General features: G+C 37.8%; 3 protein-coding genes across 3 annotated transcripts; all 3 read left to right on the top strand.

Annotated features, from left to right (window-relative positions):
• The first annotated feature begins 5,703 nt into the window (after positions 1 to 5,703).
• On the top strand, positions 5,704 to 6,646 carry LOC141822836 (putative germin-like protein 2-1). The gene is made up of 2 exons (XM_074710148.1): positions 5,704 to 5,848; positions 5,938 to 6,646. Exons 1-2 carry the CDS (start codon positions 5,731 to 5,733, stop codon positions 6,495 to 6,497), a joined length of 678 nt encoding a protein of 225 aa, XP_074566249.1. The 5' UTR covers positions 5,704 to 5,730; the 3' UTR covers positions 6,498 to 6,646.
• A 3,666-nt stretch (positions 6,647 to 10,312) lies between these two features.
• On the top strand, positions 10,313 to 11,242 carry LOC141823808 (uncharacterized). Its single transcript, XM_074711038.1, has one exon. The coding sequence runs from the start codon at positions 10,313 to 10,315 to the stop codon at positions 11,240 to 11,242; it is 930 nt and encodes a 309-aa protein (XP_074567139.1).
• Positions 11,243 to 12,916: 1,674 nt separating this feature from the next.
• On the top strand, positions 12,917 to 13,779 carry LOC141822868 (putative germin-like protein 2-1). The gene is made up of 2 exons (XM_074710174.1): positions 12,917 to 13,078; positions 13,170 to 13,779. The coding sequence occupies exons 1-2, from the start codon at positions 12,961 to 12,963 to the stop codon at positions 13,727 to 13,729; spliced, it is 678 nt and encodes a 225-aa protein (XP_074566275.1). The 5' UTR covers positions 12,917 to 12,960; the 3' UTR covers positions 13,730 to 13,779.
• Positions 13,780 to 15,407: the final 1,628 nt, after the last annotated feature.

The following is a 15,407-nucleotide window of genomic DNA, read 5'->3' as shown; positions in this document are numbered from 1 at the left end:
GTCCATAGCAAGGAACATGCTTTGATGTATCCTATGACATGGACATGTTTCCCCAACCGAAGTTAGACCAAAATGAAGTAGTCAAAGAGATTGTACAACCTTACCCCTGTGCCCTATGGCATGATCGTGTCCCATTAAGCAGATAATTGCTCTGTCCATACCCTAACACCTCCCCCCTGACACCTCATGGCATGATTTGTGTCTATTCCTCCAATGCCCAACATGGCCCCTACCAATTGACACGGCTATGTCGGACAGCCTCATCACCTCAATTTCTGACATGGCCTCTTGTGCAAGTAGACACGGTCATATCAAGGGCGCCTCTGTTTTTTTGAAAGTTTTATCAAACTTGGTCGGTTTCGAGAGCTATAAAAGCCCTAGAATTTTTATGATTGAGGAGGAGGTGTTTCCCCTTGACAAGGAACCCTAGGAAGGTCGTTTCTACGAAGCAGTCGATGTTTCGGTCCTCCCTAGAGGTTGGAGATTCTTCCAAAGACACCAGCAACAACTTGACTAAGTTTTCTCTTCTCTTTTCTTTTGATTTGAGTTGTAGGATGTCTTGTTCTTTATCTTTCGGTTGTAACTCCATTTTCATGGAATAGTACTCTAGATTCTAAGATAAAAGAGTAACCTGATGTATTATCGACATTCATCTTTAATACATATTTATCTTTCTTTGTCCATGATTCGATTTTATTGCATATACATAATTTTGACACTAGCCATGCATTTTCATATCTCATGGGACACAGGAAGGACTGAGAGGTAAACCCAAATCTCCAACCCATAAAGATCAAGACGTGAGGAGTTGTTTACAAGAGTAGTCCAAAATTTCACAAGGGCACCATTGGCTATCACAGAACTTAATAGGTCGGCCCTGATTCAGTATCACGAAGTAGGGGATGACACCTAGAGGGTTGTGGGGCATCATGATAGGAACCTCCCTTAGAAAGTTGTCTCTCTAGTAAGACCGCCTTGAAAGTAGGCATCATATTTGGGTAGGTCAAAAGTCTATATCAGTATCTTGGGATAAACCACCTACATGAGTATAAACATTGAGGTAAGAAAGAAAATAGTATTTAGGGTGTTAACAGTCATCACAGCGTGAATAATTCTAACTTATATTAAGGTCCAAAAATAATTCTAACTTATAAAATATAGCATGAATACGAAATTAGACACAGAACAAATCAAAAACACAAATATACGTGAAAATGATGGTTATCAAAATCTTCCACACTTATTTTTACACGTCCTGGGCACGCAAACAAAACAAAAGAACTAACCTAACTTGACAAACGATTTCCTCGCAATGTCTTAAAGATAGTAAAAGGTAATTACCTAAGACCATTAAATTGGCAAGGATTGAGACATTGATAAATCTAATTCTTATGCTAGTCAATCAAGCATGGTGACTTCCTACAACTTGAAAAGACTAAGCATGAAAAAAAAACCCTCTCCAAGTACTAGTGCCTCTCTCACTCTCCTAAGCACATGTAAAAGTGGAGTTACACTCAAGGTCACTCACAACATCTCACTACTATAGGATTGCTCATCTTCTAGTTCTCCATTACTGTAAATACATCACATGCATGAATCAACAAAAAAATTATTGAGAATTGACATGGAATCAAAGAACTAAAGGAAGCAAATGAAATGATTGAAAGGAAAATAATCAATGAAGGAAAGAGGGATTTGGAAAGATAAATCTGATGAGTTACCCGATTTGAGATGTATCAAATAATTTATCATGGGGAATGAAGAACACCATTTGTCGATGCCAAAACAAAAGATTAAACCAGCCTCTCCAATTTGATAGTCAACCAAAATTCTTGGTACGCTATCTCCTCTCTTGATACTCTCCTTTGTGCCACTATTCTCTTCTTCTTTTTTTTTCTTCAAGAAACCACACAACTTGCAAGAAGACCGCTGTGGTGACTAACTTCTGTGTTCAGAGAAGCTTTTAAGCTGGAAACAACCTTTGCATTCCAAGATTTCAGAAATCTAGTTTACAACATTTCTGAATTTTGATTTCTTGCTTTTTTTTCTTCTTTCAGACTTCAATTTCAGACCCATCTGTTGTAAATGCCCTTCTGATCAATAATCCATCATCAAGACCCTACTGCTACACTCCATTTACCTTTCATCCTGTTGCTTATATCCTTTGAGAACAAGCACAGCAATAACTAGAATTGTTTCTGAACACTGAACAGAACACAATTTGAAAATTCTGTTCTAGGTAGCTACAGCAACAATTAGACTTCTTCAAGTTTCAATAGCATTTGAGTAACATAAGCAAAGGACAACAAGATTTAAACAGCTCCAGCTGACTGAAGCAATCAATCAAAATCAGACTCCTCATTTGCCACAGGTTTTAGCACTGTGAATTCAGAATCCAAGTTCTTGAACTTGACATTTTTCCCCTTTTTATATTGACTTAGTTTCAGAAATTAAATCCTCATGCAGTGAGTGTCAAGTTGATCAATATCAAGAACTCACTTCATTTCTTCTTTAGAGCTTACCAGATTGTTTCACTGAAATTCCAGCAACTACAATTATAAGGCTTATAAACTTCATTAACACTCAATAATCTCTATTTGATACTTTTGCTGCTGTATTACCAGTCAGAATTGGCTCTGTCAACCTCATAACAGATCCAACAACCTATCAACTACACCCCAAATGCATTCATCAGACCAGAGAAATCCAGAAATGAATATACATTCTGAATTCTAAATTTGATGCCTGGACTTCAGCTTCAGTATTCACAATTCTAGGGAATCTCGGTTCAAGTTATGGAAGGTTTATTCTGGAATAAGTCCCCATTTAGTATCGAACTGATAAGACTTGAGTTCAGTTCTTGATCTGGTCATAAACATCATAATTGGTTGGCACCAAACAATTTTCTGAATTTATGGATTGTTGTATTAAGTTTCTAAATTTAGCTTCTTCTCTTCTCTTGCTACTGCAGTTAACACTCAATGTCACTCAACTTCAGATATGCATTTCTACTGCACTGGTGGAGAACCAAATCAGACTCTATTGAACACCTACATAGCCTTAATCACAAAATTCAGCAACAGCATGATTGCAGAATCAGATTCTGTGTGTTTTTTTTTCTTATCTTTGGTGACTTAATTTCAGATTTCTACATCTTATGCAATCAGTATCACTTTGTTGCTTCTTTTGTCCACTTTATTGCCCTCTCAACCCTTTCACCTCTTCCATCCTCTCTTCTTTCAAATTTTAGTAACTCAAGCAGTAACTCAGCTTGTCTTAAATTCAGTTTCTAGGGTCTGATTCCAATTAGCTCTCAAGAACTCACAGGTTTTTTTTTTTCAATTGGCAATAGCAAGGAAGAAGAACAAATCATGCAATAAAATTTCGATTAACGAATTGCAGAACCCGTGGTCTGGTTGGCTCTGGTGATGAAGCACGACCGTGTTTTGTGGCACGACCAGGAGCAGCTGGTCTTCTGTAAGGATGGCACAGCCGTATCTGGTGGACATGGTTGCTGGCTTGGCTCGGATTAGGAAGCACGGTCGTGCCTTCTTTTGTTCTTTCTCTATTTCGCCTTATTTCGCTCCAAATTCTGTCCTGCAAATGCACAAATACGAGAGCAGATCCCCGAACTAGAAAATAGAGAAAATATGTCTAATGCACAGATAAAGGATGTGACAAACATAGAGTATCATCATGAAATGCATAAAGATGTGCAACAAAAGTAGTAAAAATGTATGTATACTCTACGCACATCAGATGACATCTACATTCTAGAGCGACTCATCATGTCACACCGAATTATGACATTCTTGTAAAAGATTCCTCCTATCATGGTCTTGACACGGTGCAAGTAGGCAATGATTCAGGTTTGCAAATTGCTAATCTTGAAAACACATTCTTTCATTTATCTGGTTGTCTCTTTCACATGCGTAATACTCTTCATGTTCCCTCTATTACTAAAAATTTACTTTCGGTTCGTCAATTTGCTTTTGATAATAATGTGTTTTTTGAATTTCATCCTCATCATTGTCTTGTGAAGGATCCGACAATTGAACCACCCTGCTCAAAAGAGAAATTAGAGATGATCTTTATTACCTTCAACCTACATCCACCAAAGTCCCCATTGGAGAACACACAAATAATTCCGTCTGGCATGCACGACTTGGTCATCCATCTTTACGTCTCATTCAAAGTATCATTAATCAGTTTAACTTGCCAACTTCTTTGGCATCTTCATCACATTCTTGTGAAGCATATTTGAAAGCAAAGAGTCGCAAATTACCTTTTGTCCCTTCTTCTCATGTGTCTAGTTTTCCTTTGGAAATAATTTATTCTGATGTTTGGGCTATAGTCATACAACGCCTCAAATTATTTGGCTTAAATCACTTCTTTTTGAACTTCATCTTGCGTCAAAAGTTGCACTAAAAATTTGGTGTAGTAATATTGGTGTCACATATCTTACTACAAATCCTATCTTTCATGCATGTACAAAACATGTGGAAATTGATTTTCATTTTATTTGAGAACGTGTGGTAACTCAACAACTATCTGTATCTTTTATTTCTACAGAAGATCAAATTGTCGATATCGTTACGAAGCCATTATCTAGGCAACGCTTTCAATAGATTAACAAATAAATTCAACGTCAAAGATCTCTCGTTGAATTTATCGGGGGTAAAAGAGAATTATTTCATACGATCGAATTAAATCAAGTTAAATAAGGATGTAATAATTATTAAAATATATCCTTTCCTTATTAATCGGTTAATTGACTGAGTCCTATAAATACATTATAAATTATACCATTGGTACATGATAAATTAATGAACAAGTTTATTGTTCCTCTATTACTTGTCTCTTACGTATTCTTACCGACGTAGAGCTCTCCTTCTAGCACAACGACGATCTCGGTGGCATGAGGGCGGGTGAGCCCATTAGGTGGGTAGTCAATGCGAGCCAAGGAGATGCTGAGGGTGTTCAACTCGGGGATCGGATCTTATTCACGTCGACGGCGGTGACGTTGGAGCCGACATTATTGACGGCGTTGCCGGGCTTGTTGAGGCCAGAAGTGTAGAAGTCGTCGGCAGTGATGTCGTTCATGTTCTCGCATACGGCGCTGTTGACGAACACTGCAAAAAGATCCGATCGGTAAACATTTGCATGCGCGCTGGAAATGAAAGCGCTTGCTTGTTGGCGAGGGAGGAGGAAAGTTCCGATTTGAAACGTTACGTTCTTCCTCTGCGCCGCTCTCTCTGATTTCATTTGGTAACGTGAGAAAAGCGATTAAGTGGAAAAACGACGTTGCATGCTCCTCAGTCTTCACCTGCTCCTTATAATCATCAGAACTCGATCCTATATGACCCAGTTTAATTACTTGCCCAATTAAAAGTTTACACCTTAAACCTTGACCAAATACAAGATAGAAAACCAATTGACTCAGTCCTCCACGATGCCCTATAATGATCATCATTGAACTATACCTTTATAACCAGTCAAGGTAAGGTAAGGTAGACGAGATCGATTCAAACCTTCTCCTCTCTCTCTCTCTCTCTCTCTCTCTCTCTCTCTCTCTTCGTGTCTCCCTGCATAATAGTATATATATCCTTGTCATCCAACCTATTCCATCTATCATTGCAGCAAATAATTTGATTCCAATCCATTCTATTCTTTTACTATTTTCGACTTAATTAATCTCCTCTCCTCACTCTCTTAAACAAATTAGTTAAGATGATGGCCAAAATCCTGCTGAGTGTCGCTCTCCTTGCTTTGGCTTCTTATCATGTAGCATGGGCATCAGATCCTAGTCCTCTCCAAGACTTTTGCGTCGCCGATAACAGCTCTAAAGGTTTATAACATCTTCTCCCCCTCCTTAATTTAATTTAGCTGACAATCTTTCAAGTGACTTATTTTGTTCATTGATTCCTTGATCAATAGTGCTTGTCAATGGATTCGTTTGCAAGAGCATGGATGATGTGAAAGCCGAAGACTTCTTCACCTACGGCCTCGACAAGCCCGGCAACACCACGAACAAGCTAGGCTCCATCGTCCGTGCAGTCAATGTGAATACAATTCCTGGGCTCAACACCCTTGGCATCTCCATGGCTCGCATTGATTTCGCCCCTCGCGGCCTCAACCCACCCCACACTCACCCTCGCGCCACTGAGATCCTCACCGTGCTAGAAGGAGAGCTCTATGTTGGCTTTGTGACATCCAACATCGGCCAAACCAACCGCCTTTTCACTAAGATTCTAAAGAAGGGTGATGTGTTCGTGTTCCCTCAAGGCCTTGTCCACTTCCAACTCAATCGTGGCCATACAAGAGCTGTTGCAATCGCTGCTCTAAGTAGCCAAAACCCCGGTACCATAACCATTGCAAATGCTGTGTTTGGCTCAAACCCCTCCATATCTGATGAAGTTCTCGCTAAGGCATTCCGAGTGGATCAGAAGATTGTTGACCGGCTCCAAGCTCAATTCTGGATGGATAACAACAATTAGATAGGAAACGTGTGTGATTGAGTATATTATCAATATTGTTACTATGCATGGGTGGGTTGGAATAACCAACATAATAGACTTAATAAAATAATTTGTCATGTAATCATTTAATTTATTTCAATAATGATGATAATAAGAGATTTTATTAATTTGAATAATGATAATAAGAGATTTTGTTGGAAATCAAGGTTTAATCATGTCAAGAAAGACAAAAACATCAAACTTAATTATCATGTTTGTACCTTTTAAATTACAAATTAAGTTGCAATTAGATGCTTGAATATGACTTATTTATGTAAAAGTTTGTATGGTATATCCAACTTATCTTATTTTTTCAACATACCTAGCTTTGTCGACTTGCTTAGTTCTATTAAGATTTTCATAATGCATCTAGTTTGTTTGATTAATTATTATAGGTCCTATCGACATGATTTGTCTATCCCATCTAATTGTTTGCTTAAGTCAATTGGCTTTCTTGAATCGTCTTGCACATAATTACTCCATCGAATTTGGCATGACTTGTCTATCTGAGCCACCTAGCACGACAACAATTCCACTTAGGTTGCTTGGCATGCCTAGCTTAATTGGTCTACTTAGCTTGATCAACACCGCTTGCCTAATGGACTTGATAGACACTACTAGTTTGATCGACAAGCTTATCTTAGCTAACCCACTTGGTCTTATCATAAAATTAAATTTGCCCAACCCACCCAATACAATTGACCAACCTACTTCTCCCAACATAATAGACCTGCCCAATCTATTAGAATCCATATGGGGTATTTTGAATGCAAGTTAGTGATCATCTTAGATCCATTAAATAATAAAGAGGAGATTGTTTGCCACACCCCGAGGGTATAAATCGCCATTCGAGGATGGGGAATACACCATAGTGACAATCTGATACAACGGAATATAGAGCCAAACATTGCTACCATACAAATGACAACTAACAATAAGGAAAGACCGCCAAGTATGTATATAAATATAAGTTAAAATATTTACATGCATGCATGTCTTAAAAATATATTTTTAACATAATTTAAAAGTAATGCAACGGAACATAAACAAATAATAAGTGTCATGTGCTAAGACAAGCAAAGTGAAATGACAAAAACAAAGGAAATAAAATATCTCAAGTAATGTGGGACCGACAAGCGATGATCTCTGAGTGACATGAGGGTAGTCGATGCAGCAAGTCCTCTGCTAACCTAGAGGTAAAAGAAAAATGATAGTGAATACAAGTTACTTTGTTAGCATATAGAGAGATAGTGCATGACGTAAAAGTGTATGGAGGTCAAAGGAAGCAGTCTCAGATAATATTACTTATTAAAAAAAACAAGAGCACTAAAATTATAATCATCAATAACCTAATCAACCAAGAATGACAAATAAACTAGGAATACATATCGTACATCCAAATCTTGCACAAAAATTAAGTACTGAACGTGGGCAGCAATACACGCTACCACAATTGGATTTCATGGGTAGTCAATGTATAAGAGAGTTACTGTTTGTGAGAGACAATATATGCTACCACGACCCGGTCTTGGGTCTTGTGGGCAGACAAGAGTGTAGGTAGCTATTTAGCTACCAACCAAGGACAACAATACACACTACCACGACTGAATCTCATGAGCAGTCAAGATGTATAAAGAATCACTATCTGCGAACGACAATACATGCTACCACGAATGATTCTCATGGGAAGATAGGAGTGTAGGTATCTATCTAGCTACTAACTACATGCGACAATACATGCTATCACGAATGGTTCTCGTGGACAATTGATATGCCACCTATATGTCATACTATAGTTGCATTCAATTCACATTAATACCAAACCTCTCTACACTAGTGTAGTATAGAGATGTCTCAGGTCATCTCCCAACAAATCTAGCCAATGTATGATACATCTCAAGATCAACTTATTTGGAATTGAGGGTTGATTTTTAATCAATTCTAAAGCTAAGAACAAGGAATGGAAATAAATGAAATCAACAAGAATGAAAGTTCATTAAACTATAACATGAAGGAAATGATAGCAAACATGAAGTAATGCACTAAAGGAAATGTGAACATGCTAAACTACAATTGTAAAGGAATTCATGGAACCATAAAAGAAACATTCTAACCTAATCTAATCTATGTGCATTCCAACCAAATAACAATCTATCAATACATTAAATTGAACTAAAGCATTGTAAGATTTAAATGAACTAAAATGCATTAATTGAAATGACAAAAGTCTATGGGGAATTAAACGAAACAAGTTGTATGCATCATCCACTTCGATCCCAATACATGAAACCCTAAACTTGGAACTAGAATCCTATTACAATTATCCAACACCCAATTGAAACTAATCAACACATCACAAGTGAAGATCAACCAATCAAGAACTATTGAAGACAATCAAGCATGAAGCTAATCAACTCATCAAACATGAGTACCAAATCAACTCATCAACATAACCCAAGCAATTGCGAATGGAGAAAGTGTTGATCTGATGGAGAGATGGATGCGATCTGATTTGGTGTGCTGTGGGTGTGGCTTCACGGATCTAGTGTGTTGAGGCTGATTGGATCTGGTGTGCTATGATTGATCAAATTTGGTGTGCTGTGGTTGATTGGTTGAATCGAAGATGGTTGGAGAAAGGAATTCTCGGTGGTTGTATGAGGAAGATGAGATCGGTGAGGGAGAAGCCGATTGGAGTGGAGGCTAGGTAGGGAATCCCCTTACCTTGATGGATGGGAGTGTTAGTGTTAGCCCTAGAGTCAATTATGAGATGATTGACAAGGAAATTTTTGTATCATATTTTATTAATAAAAGGTAAAGTTTATGGTTATTATATTTACTTCAGATCTATGTTAGATGAATAAGTATAATAATGTCCTAGGGTAGTAGGTTCTAGTCTATACCGTATCAATTGGTTGAATTGATAGTGGAAAGTTGTAGACATATATATAGAATACTACTCTTAATTATTGTTAGTCAAACTTTAATATACAAGGACAATATTAATGCGTTGAGACTAGCATGTAGGTCAACTGATGACTTAATTTCTCAAGTTATGGATATAAGATATCAAGTGACACATGAGTATATATTAAAGAATATGTATTGAATTGACTTGCCATGAGAATGTTTTATGGATCGTTATATGAGTGTCATAAACATTCTCATAGTGACTATTACTATCACTACAACAAATTTGACTTTCCGCAGTACGTCATCAACGGTGCACAATTATAGTGTGCTATTAATAATAATTTTTACGGCGCGCCTAATCAAGTGCGTTGCGGATAATATTTCATATTTTACAATTAACAGTGCACAAATAACAGTGCACTGTGAATACCATTTTTCACAGCGTGTAAAAATTATACGTTGTAAATATTAAATAATATTTACAGGTATTTACAGCGTGTATTGAATATATGCTGTTAAAAAAGTACTATTGACAGCGCGCATGAATGTACGCTGTTAAAAGGAGTTAAAAAAATATTATTGGCAGCGCACATGGATGTACGCTGTTAAAAAGGGCTAAAAAAATATTATTGGCAGCGCGCATGGATGTACGCTGTTAAAAGGCTGTTAAAAGGGATTAAAAAAGTTCTATTTCCCCGCTAGGAATTTTGTTTTAAAACCATGCGATTGCGATTGCGATTGCCTAACTCGCGATCCCTACCGCGCCTCCTCTTCCTTCCCCGCGATCCCCTCCTTTGCCCGCCGCCGCCGCCGCGCCGTTCGTCGTACTACCAGCAACCCTCTGCCCAACCGTTGCCTTCCCCTCTCCCTCCCCATGTGCTCTCATGATCCCCTGTTGTCCTGCCGCCGCGCCTCGCCTGCGACCGCCTTCTGCCCAACGCTGCCTTTCCTGCCCCCGCTGTTCCTGCAAAGTTCATCGTCGATGCGGCGATCTTGAGCACCGATCCATCGATCCTTGGTGCCTCAAGCCAGGATCGTTCACCTGCATTGACTGCTGTGCAATTCCTAAATGTTTCGGAAGGAGCTTTGTCCTGGAAAGCAGGATCTGTCAGGGGACGGTGGCGACGGAATCAAGCTTTGTGGCGAAAAACATCGCTACAACCGCTAGGTTTAGGGAGGACGGTATCGAGAAGATAGCTGCAGATAAAGGTGTCACCGAGAGGGCGAGTTATGCATCTGATGTTGTTTCCGTGACCAAGCAGGAAACTCCTGAGCGGAATACAGATGTGGCTTCGTGTACCGATGAAGAAATAGCTTTCCAGCTTCATCTGGCCATCAATGGTTCAAGGAGGTTCTCCAGGAGCTCAGGTGGTGCTTCTCTAGATCTGCAATTGTGTGCGAATCATGGTGATCGAATTGGCAGGGTTGGAAATTTAGGCAGTCAAAAATTTTGCAAAACAGTTGATAAATGCTCGGAGGATAAGTTCTCTGAGGTCGTGACAGCCACAACTGAGTTTTGTCAGGGATCAAATGGCAATTCATGTTCCAAGGACAAGAAGTTGATGGATGATGATCTTATAGATGGCCAGGCCGATATTTCTTTGATAGAGGATCAAGGAAGCAGTTCTAGTAAAGTTGTTAAGATCCACGGTGAAGACCATGATATGGATTGCATTGCTTCCAATTGCAAGAGGAAGAAAGAATGTCTCTCTGTATTGTATCCATCAATTTGCCGGAGAGATGTCTTGGAAAAAAAAACTGAGTTGCTACAAAAGGATGATATATCAATACCAGATAAGTATCTCAAAAACTAATTTGTTTTCCCTATAGAAGGCCTATTTCTTTTGTATTAGACTAACAATAACTAATTTATTTGTAAAATTAGGTTGCTAGTGGTGGCATTGGTAGCGGTATTGGAAATTATATTGGTGGCGATAGCAATGTTGCAGCTCAGGTAACTATCTTAACACAATATTATACTTTCGTTTATTATTTATAGCATGCTTTATTAAAAACTTTTGTTTGATCATTAATTACTTTTTATTGTTATATAGTCAAAACTAAAGAATATGAGTGCTGGAGATATCATTGGTCTGTTGATGGAGATGTTGCAGAAGGTCGAATTGCATCCACGGATCCAAAAGCAAAAGCACATCACGTTCCTCTTGGTGGATCTTATTGGAAAGTTTGGATTGATAGAGTTTTCGTGGAGAAGGTGGAGCTAATTCGACCAAACGAAGAGATATTTTTTCTCGAGGATGCAATAGGAAGCATAGTCGCTTGGGCATCAATGTTTATAGTTTTTTTGTGTATGAATTTTGTTTACAATCAGTATTTTTAATATTTATCATTTTATTAGATTTTAAGTTATTAATTTATATATTTTTTATTAATACTGTTAATTTCTTTTTAAATAAGATTTGTGAAGCAAAATCAAAAGAAGAGATAAGTCTTTACATATTTAGTTTATAGGTTTTAATTTTAATTTTAAGAATGATACTTTTTCTTTCTTTGTTTTCTTATGCAGGACAAGAAAAGATATTGACGGAGAAGAAAACAGAGTCTCCGGAGAGCAAAAACTACGACGATGATTTTATTATATCTTTTTCTCGTCCTCAGACTTCTTTACATTATTTGTATTATATTATATGGATATGGATTTATATGACTGGATGTAGTGAATTGACTGTATCACGTTGATATTGATTCGGTATTATGCATGTAGTGGATTTGTTGTATGGACATGTTATATGTAAAATTTTGATATAGATTGTGTGATTGTGATTATGATATATATGAAGATTTGATTTGCATTGGATGAATGTGGAATGATTAGTATTTGTTTAGTATGTTTAATTTGATAGATTATATATATAATTTGAATCGATCTGATCGGATCGATATTTTATATCTACGGAATAATCCATAAATAAAAAAATAATTAATTTTGCGATCAATTTTGGCGAGAGAGGAGGAAAGTTCTGATTTGAAACGTTCCCTTGCCTCTGCGCCGCTCTGATTTCATTTGGTAACGTGAGAGAAGCGATTAAGTGGAAAAACTACGTTGCATGCTCAGTCTTCACCTGCTCCTTATAATCATCAGAAATTGATCCTATATGACCCAGTTTAATTACTTGCCCAATTAAAAGTCTACACCTTAGACCTTGACCAAATACAAGATAGAAAACCAATTGACTCAGTCCTCCACGTGCCCAATAATGATCATCTTTGAACTATACATTTATAACAAGTCAAGGTAAGGTAAGGTAGACGAGATTGATTCAAACCTTCTCCTCTCTCTCTCTCTCTCTCTCTCTCTCTCTCTCTCTCTCTCTCTTTCGTGTCTCCCTGCATAATAGTATATATATCTCTCTCTCTCTCTTCGTGTCTCCCTGCATAATAGTATATATATCCTTGTCATCCAACCTATTCCATCTATCATTGCAGCAAATAATTTGATTCCAATCCATTCTATTCTTTTACTATTTTCGACTTAATTAATCTCCTCACTCTCTTAAACAAATTAGTTAAGATGACGGCCAAAATCCTGCTGAGTGTCGCTCTCCTTGCTTTGGCTTCTTATCATGTAGTATGGGCATCAGATCCTAGTCCACTCCAAGACTTTTGCGTTGCCGATAACAGCTCTAAAGGTTTTAACATCTTCTCCCCCTCCTTAATTTAATTTAGCTGACAATCTTTCGAGTGACTTCTTATTTTGTTCATTGATTCCTTGATCAATAGTGCTTGTCAATGGATTCGTTTGCAAGAGCATGGATGATGTGAAAGCCGAAGACTTCTTCACCTATGGCCTCGACAAGGCCGGCAACACCACGAACAAGCTAGGCTCCATCGTCCGTGCAGTCAATGTGAATACAATTCCTGGGCTCAACACCCTTGGCATCTCCATGGCTCGCATTGATTTCGCCCCTCGCGGCCTCAACCCACCCCACACTCACCCTCGCGCCACTGAGATCCTCACCGTGCTAGAAGGAGAGCTCTACGTTGGCTTTGTGACATCCAACATCGGCCAAACCAACCGCCTTTTCACTAAGATTCTAAAGAAGGGTGATGTGTTTGTGTTCCCTCAAGGCCTTGTCCACTTCCAACTCAATCGTGGCCATACAAGAGCTGTTGCAATCGCTGCTCTAAGTAGCCAAAACCCCGGTACCATAACCATTGCAAATGCTGTGTTTGGCTCAAACCCCTCCATATCTGATGAAGTTCTCGCTAAGGCATTCCGAGTGGATCAGAAGATTGTTGACCGGCTCCAAGCTCAATTCTGGATGGATAACAACAATTAGATAGGAAACGTGTGTGATTGAATATATTATCAATATTGTTACTATGCATGGGTGGGTTGGAATAACCAACATAATAGACTTAATAAAATAATTTGTCATGTAATCATTTAATTTATTTCAATAATGATGATAATAAGAGATTTTATTAATTTGAATAATGATAATAAGAGATTTTGTTGGAAATCAAGGTTTAATCATGTCAAGAAAGACAAAAACATCAAACTTAATTATCATGTTTGTACCTTTTAAATTACAAATTAAGTTGCAATTAGATGCTTGAATATGACTTAATTTATGTAAAAGTTTGTATGGTATATCCAACTTATCTTATTTTTTCAACATACCTAGCTTTGTCGACTTGCTTAGTTCTATTAAGATTTTCATAATGCATCTAGTTTGTTTGATTAATTATTATAGGTCCTATCGACATGATTTGTTTATCCCATCTAATTGTTTGCTTAACTCAATTGGCTTTCTTGAATCGTCTTGCACATAATTACTCCATCAAATTTGGCATGACTTGTCTATCTGAGCCACCTAGCACGACAACAATTCCACTTAGCTTGCTTGGCATGCCTAGCTTGATTGGTCTACTTAGCTTGATCAACACCGCTTGCCTAATGGACTTGATAGACACTACAAGTTTGATCGACAAATTTATCTTAGCTAACCCACTTGGTCTTATCATAAAATTAAATTTGCCCAGCCCACCCAATACAATTGACCAACCTACTTCTCCCAACATAATAGACCTGCCCAATCTATTAGAATCCATATGGGGTATTTTGAATACAAGTTAGTGATCATCTTAGATCCATTAAATAATAAAGAGGAGATTGTTTGCCACACCCCCGAGGGTATAAATCGTCATTCGAGGATGGGGAATACCCCGTAGTGACAATTTGATACAATGGAATATAGAGCCAAACATTGCCATCATACAAACGATAAATGACAATAAGGAAAGACCACCAAGTATGTATATAAATATAAGTTAAAATATTTGCATGCATGCATGTCTTAAAAATATATTTTAAAGATAATTTAAAAGTAATGCAACTGAACAGAAACAAATAATAAGTGTCATGTGCTAAGACAAGCAAAGTGAAATGACAAAAACAAAAGAAATAAAATATCTCAAGTAATGTGGGGCCGACAAGAGATGATCTTTGAGTGACATGAGGGTAGTCAATGCAGCAAATCCTCTGCTAACCTAAAGGTCAAAGAAAAAGGACAGTGAGTACAAGTTACTTTGTTAGCATAAAGAGGGATAATGCATGACCTAAAAGTGTATGGAGATTAGAGGAAAGCAGTTTCAGATAATATTACTTATTAACAAAAGCAAGAGCACTAAAATAATCATCGATAACCTAATCAACGAGGAATGACAAATAAACTTGGAGTACATATCGTACATCCAAATCTTGCACAAAAATTAAGTACATACACGCTACCACAATTGGGTCTCATGGGTAGTCAATGTATATGTAGAGAGTTATTATTTGCGAGAGACAACATATGCTACCACGACCCAGTCTTGGGTCTTGTGGGTACACAAGAGTATAGGTAGCTATCTAGCTACCAACCGAGGATGACAATACACACTACCACGACTGGATCTCGTGAGCAGTCAAAATGTATAAAGAATCACTATCTGCGGACGACAATACACACTATC

This window comes from Curcuma longa, chromosome 3 (genome assembly GCF_044706935.1).
Source record: "Curcuma longa cultivar G26 ecotype Majalengka, Jawa Barat chromosome 3, ITB_CL_G26_1.1, whole genome shotgun sequence".
Lineage (NCBI taxonomy): Eukaryota > Viridiplantae > Streptophyta > Magnoliopsida > Zingiberales > Zingiberaceae > Curcuma > Curcuma longa.
Note: the sequence above shows the minus strand (reverse complement) of the source record. Positions and strands in the feature narration are given on the sequence as shown.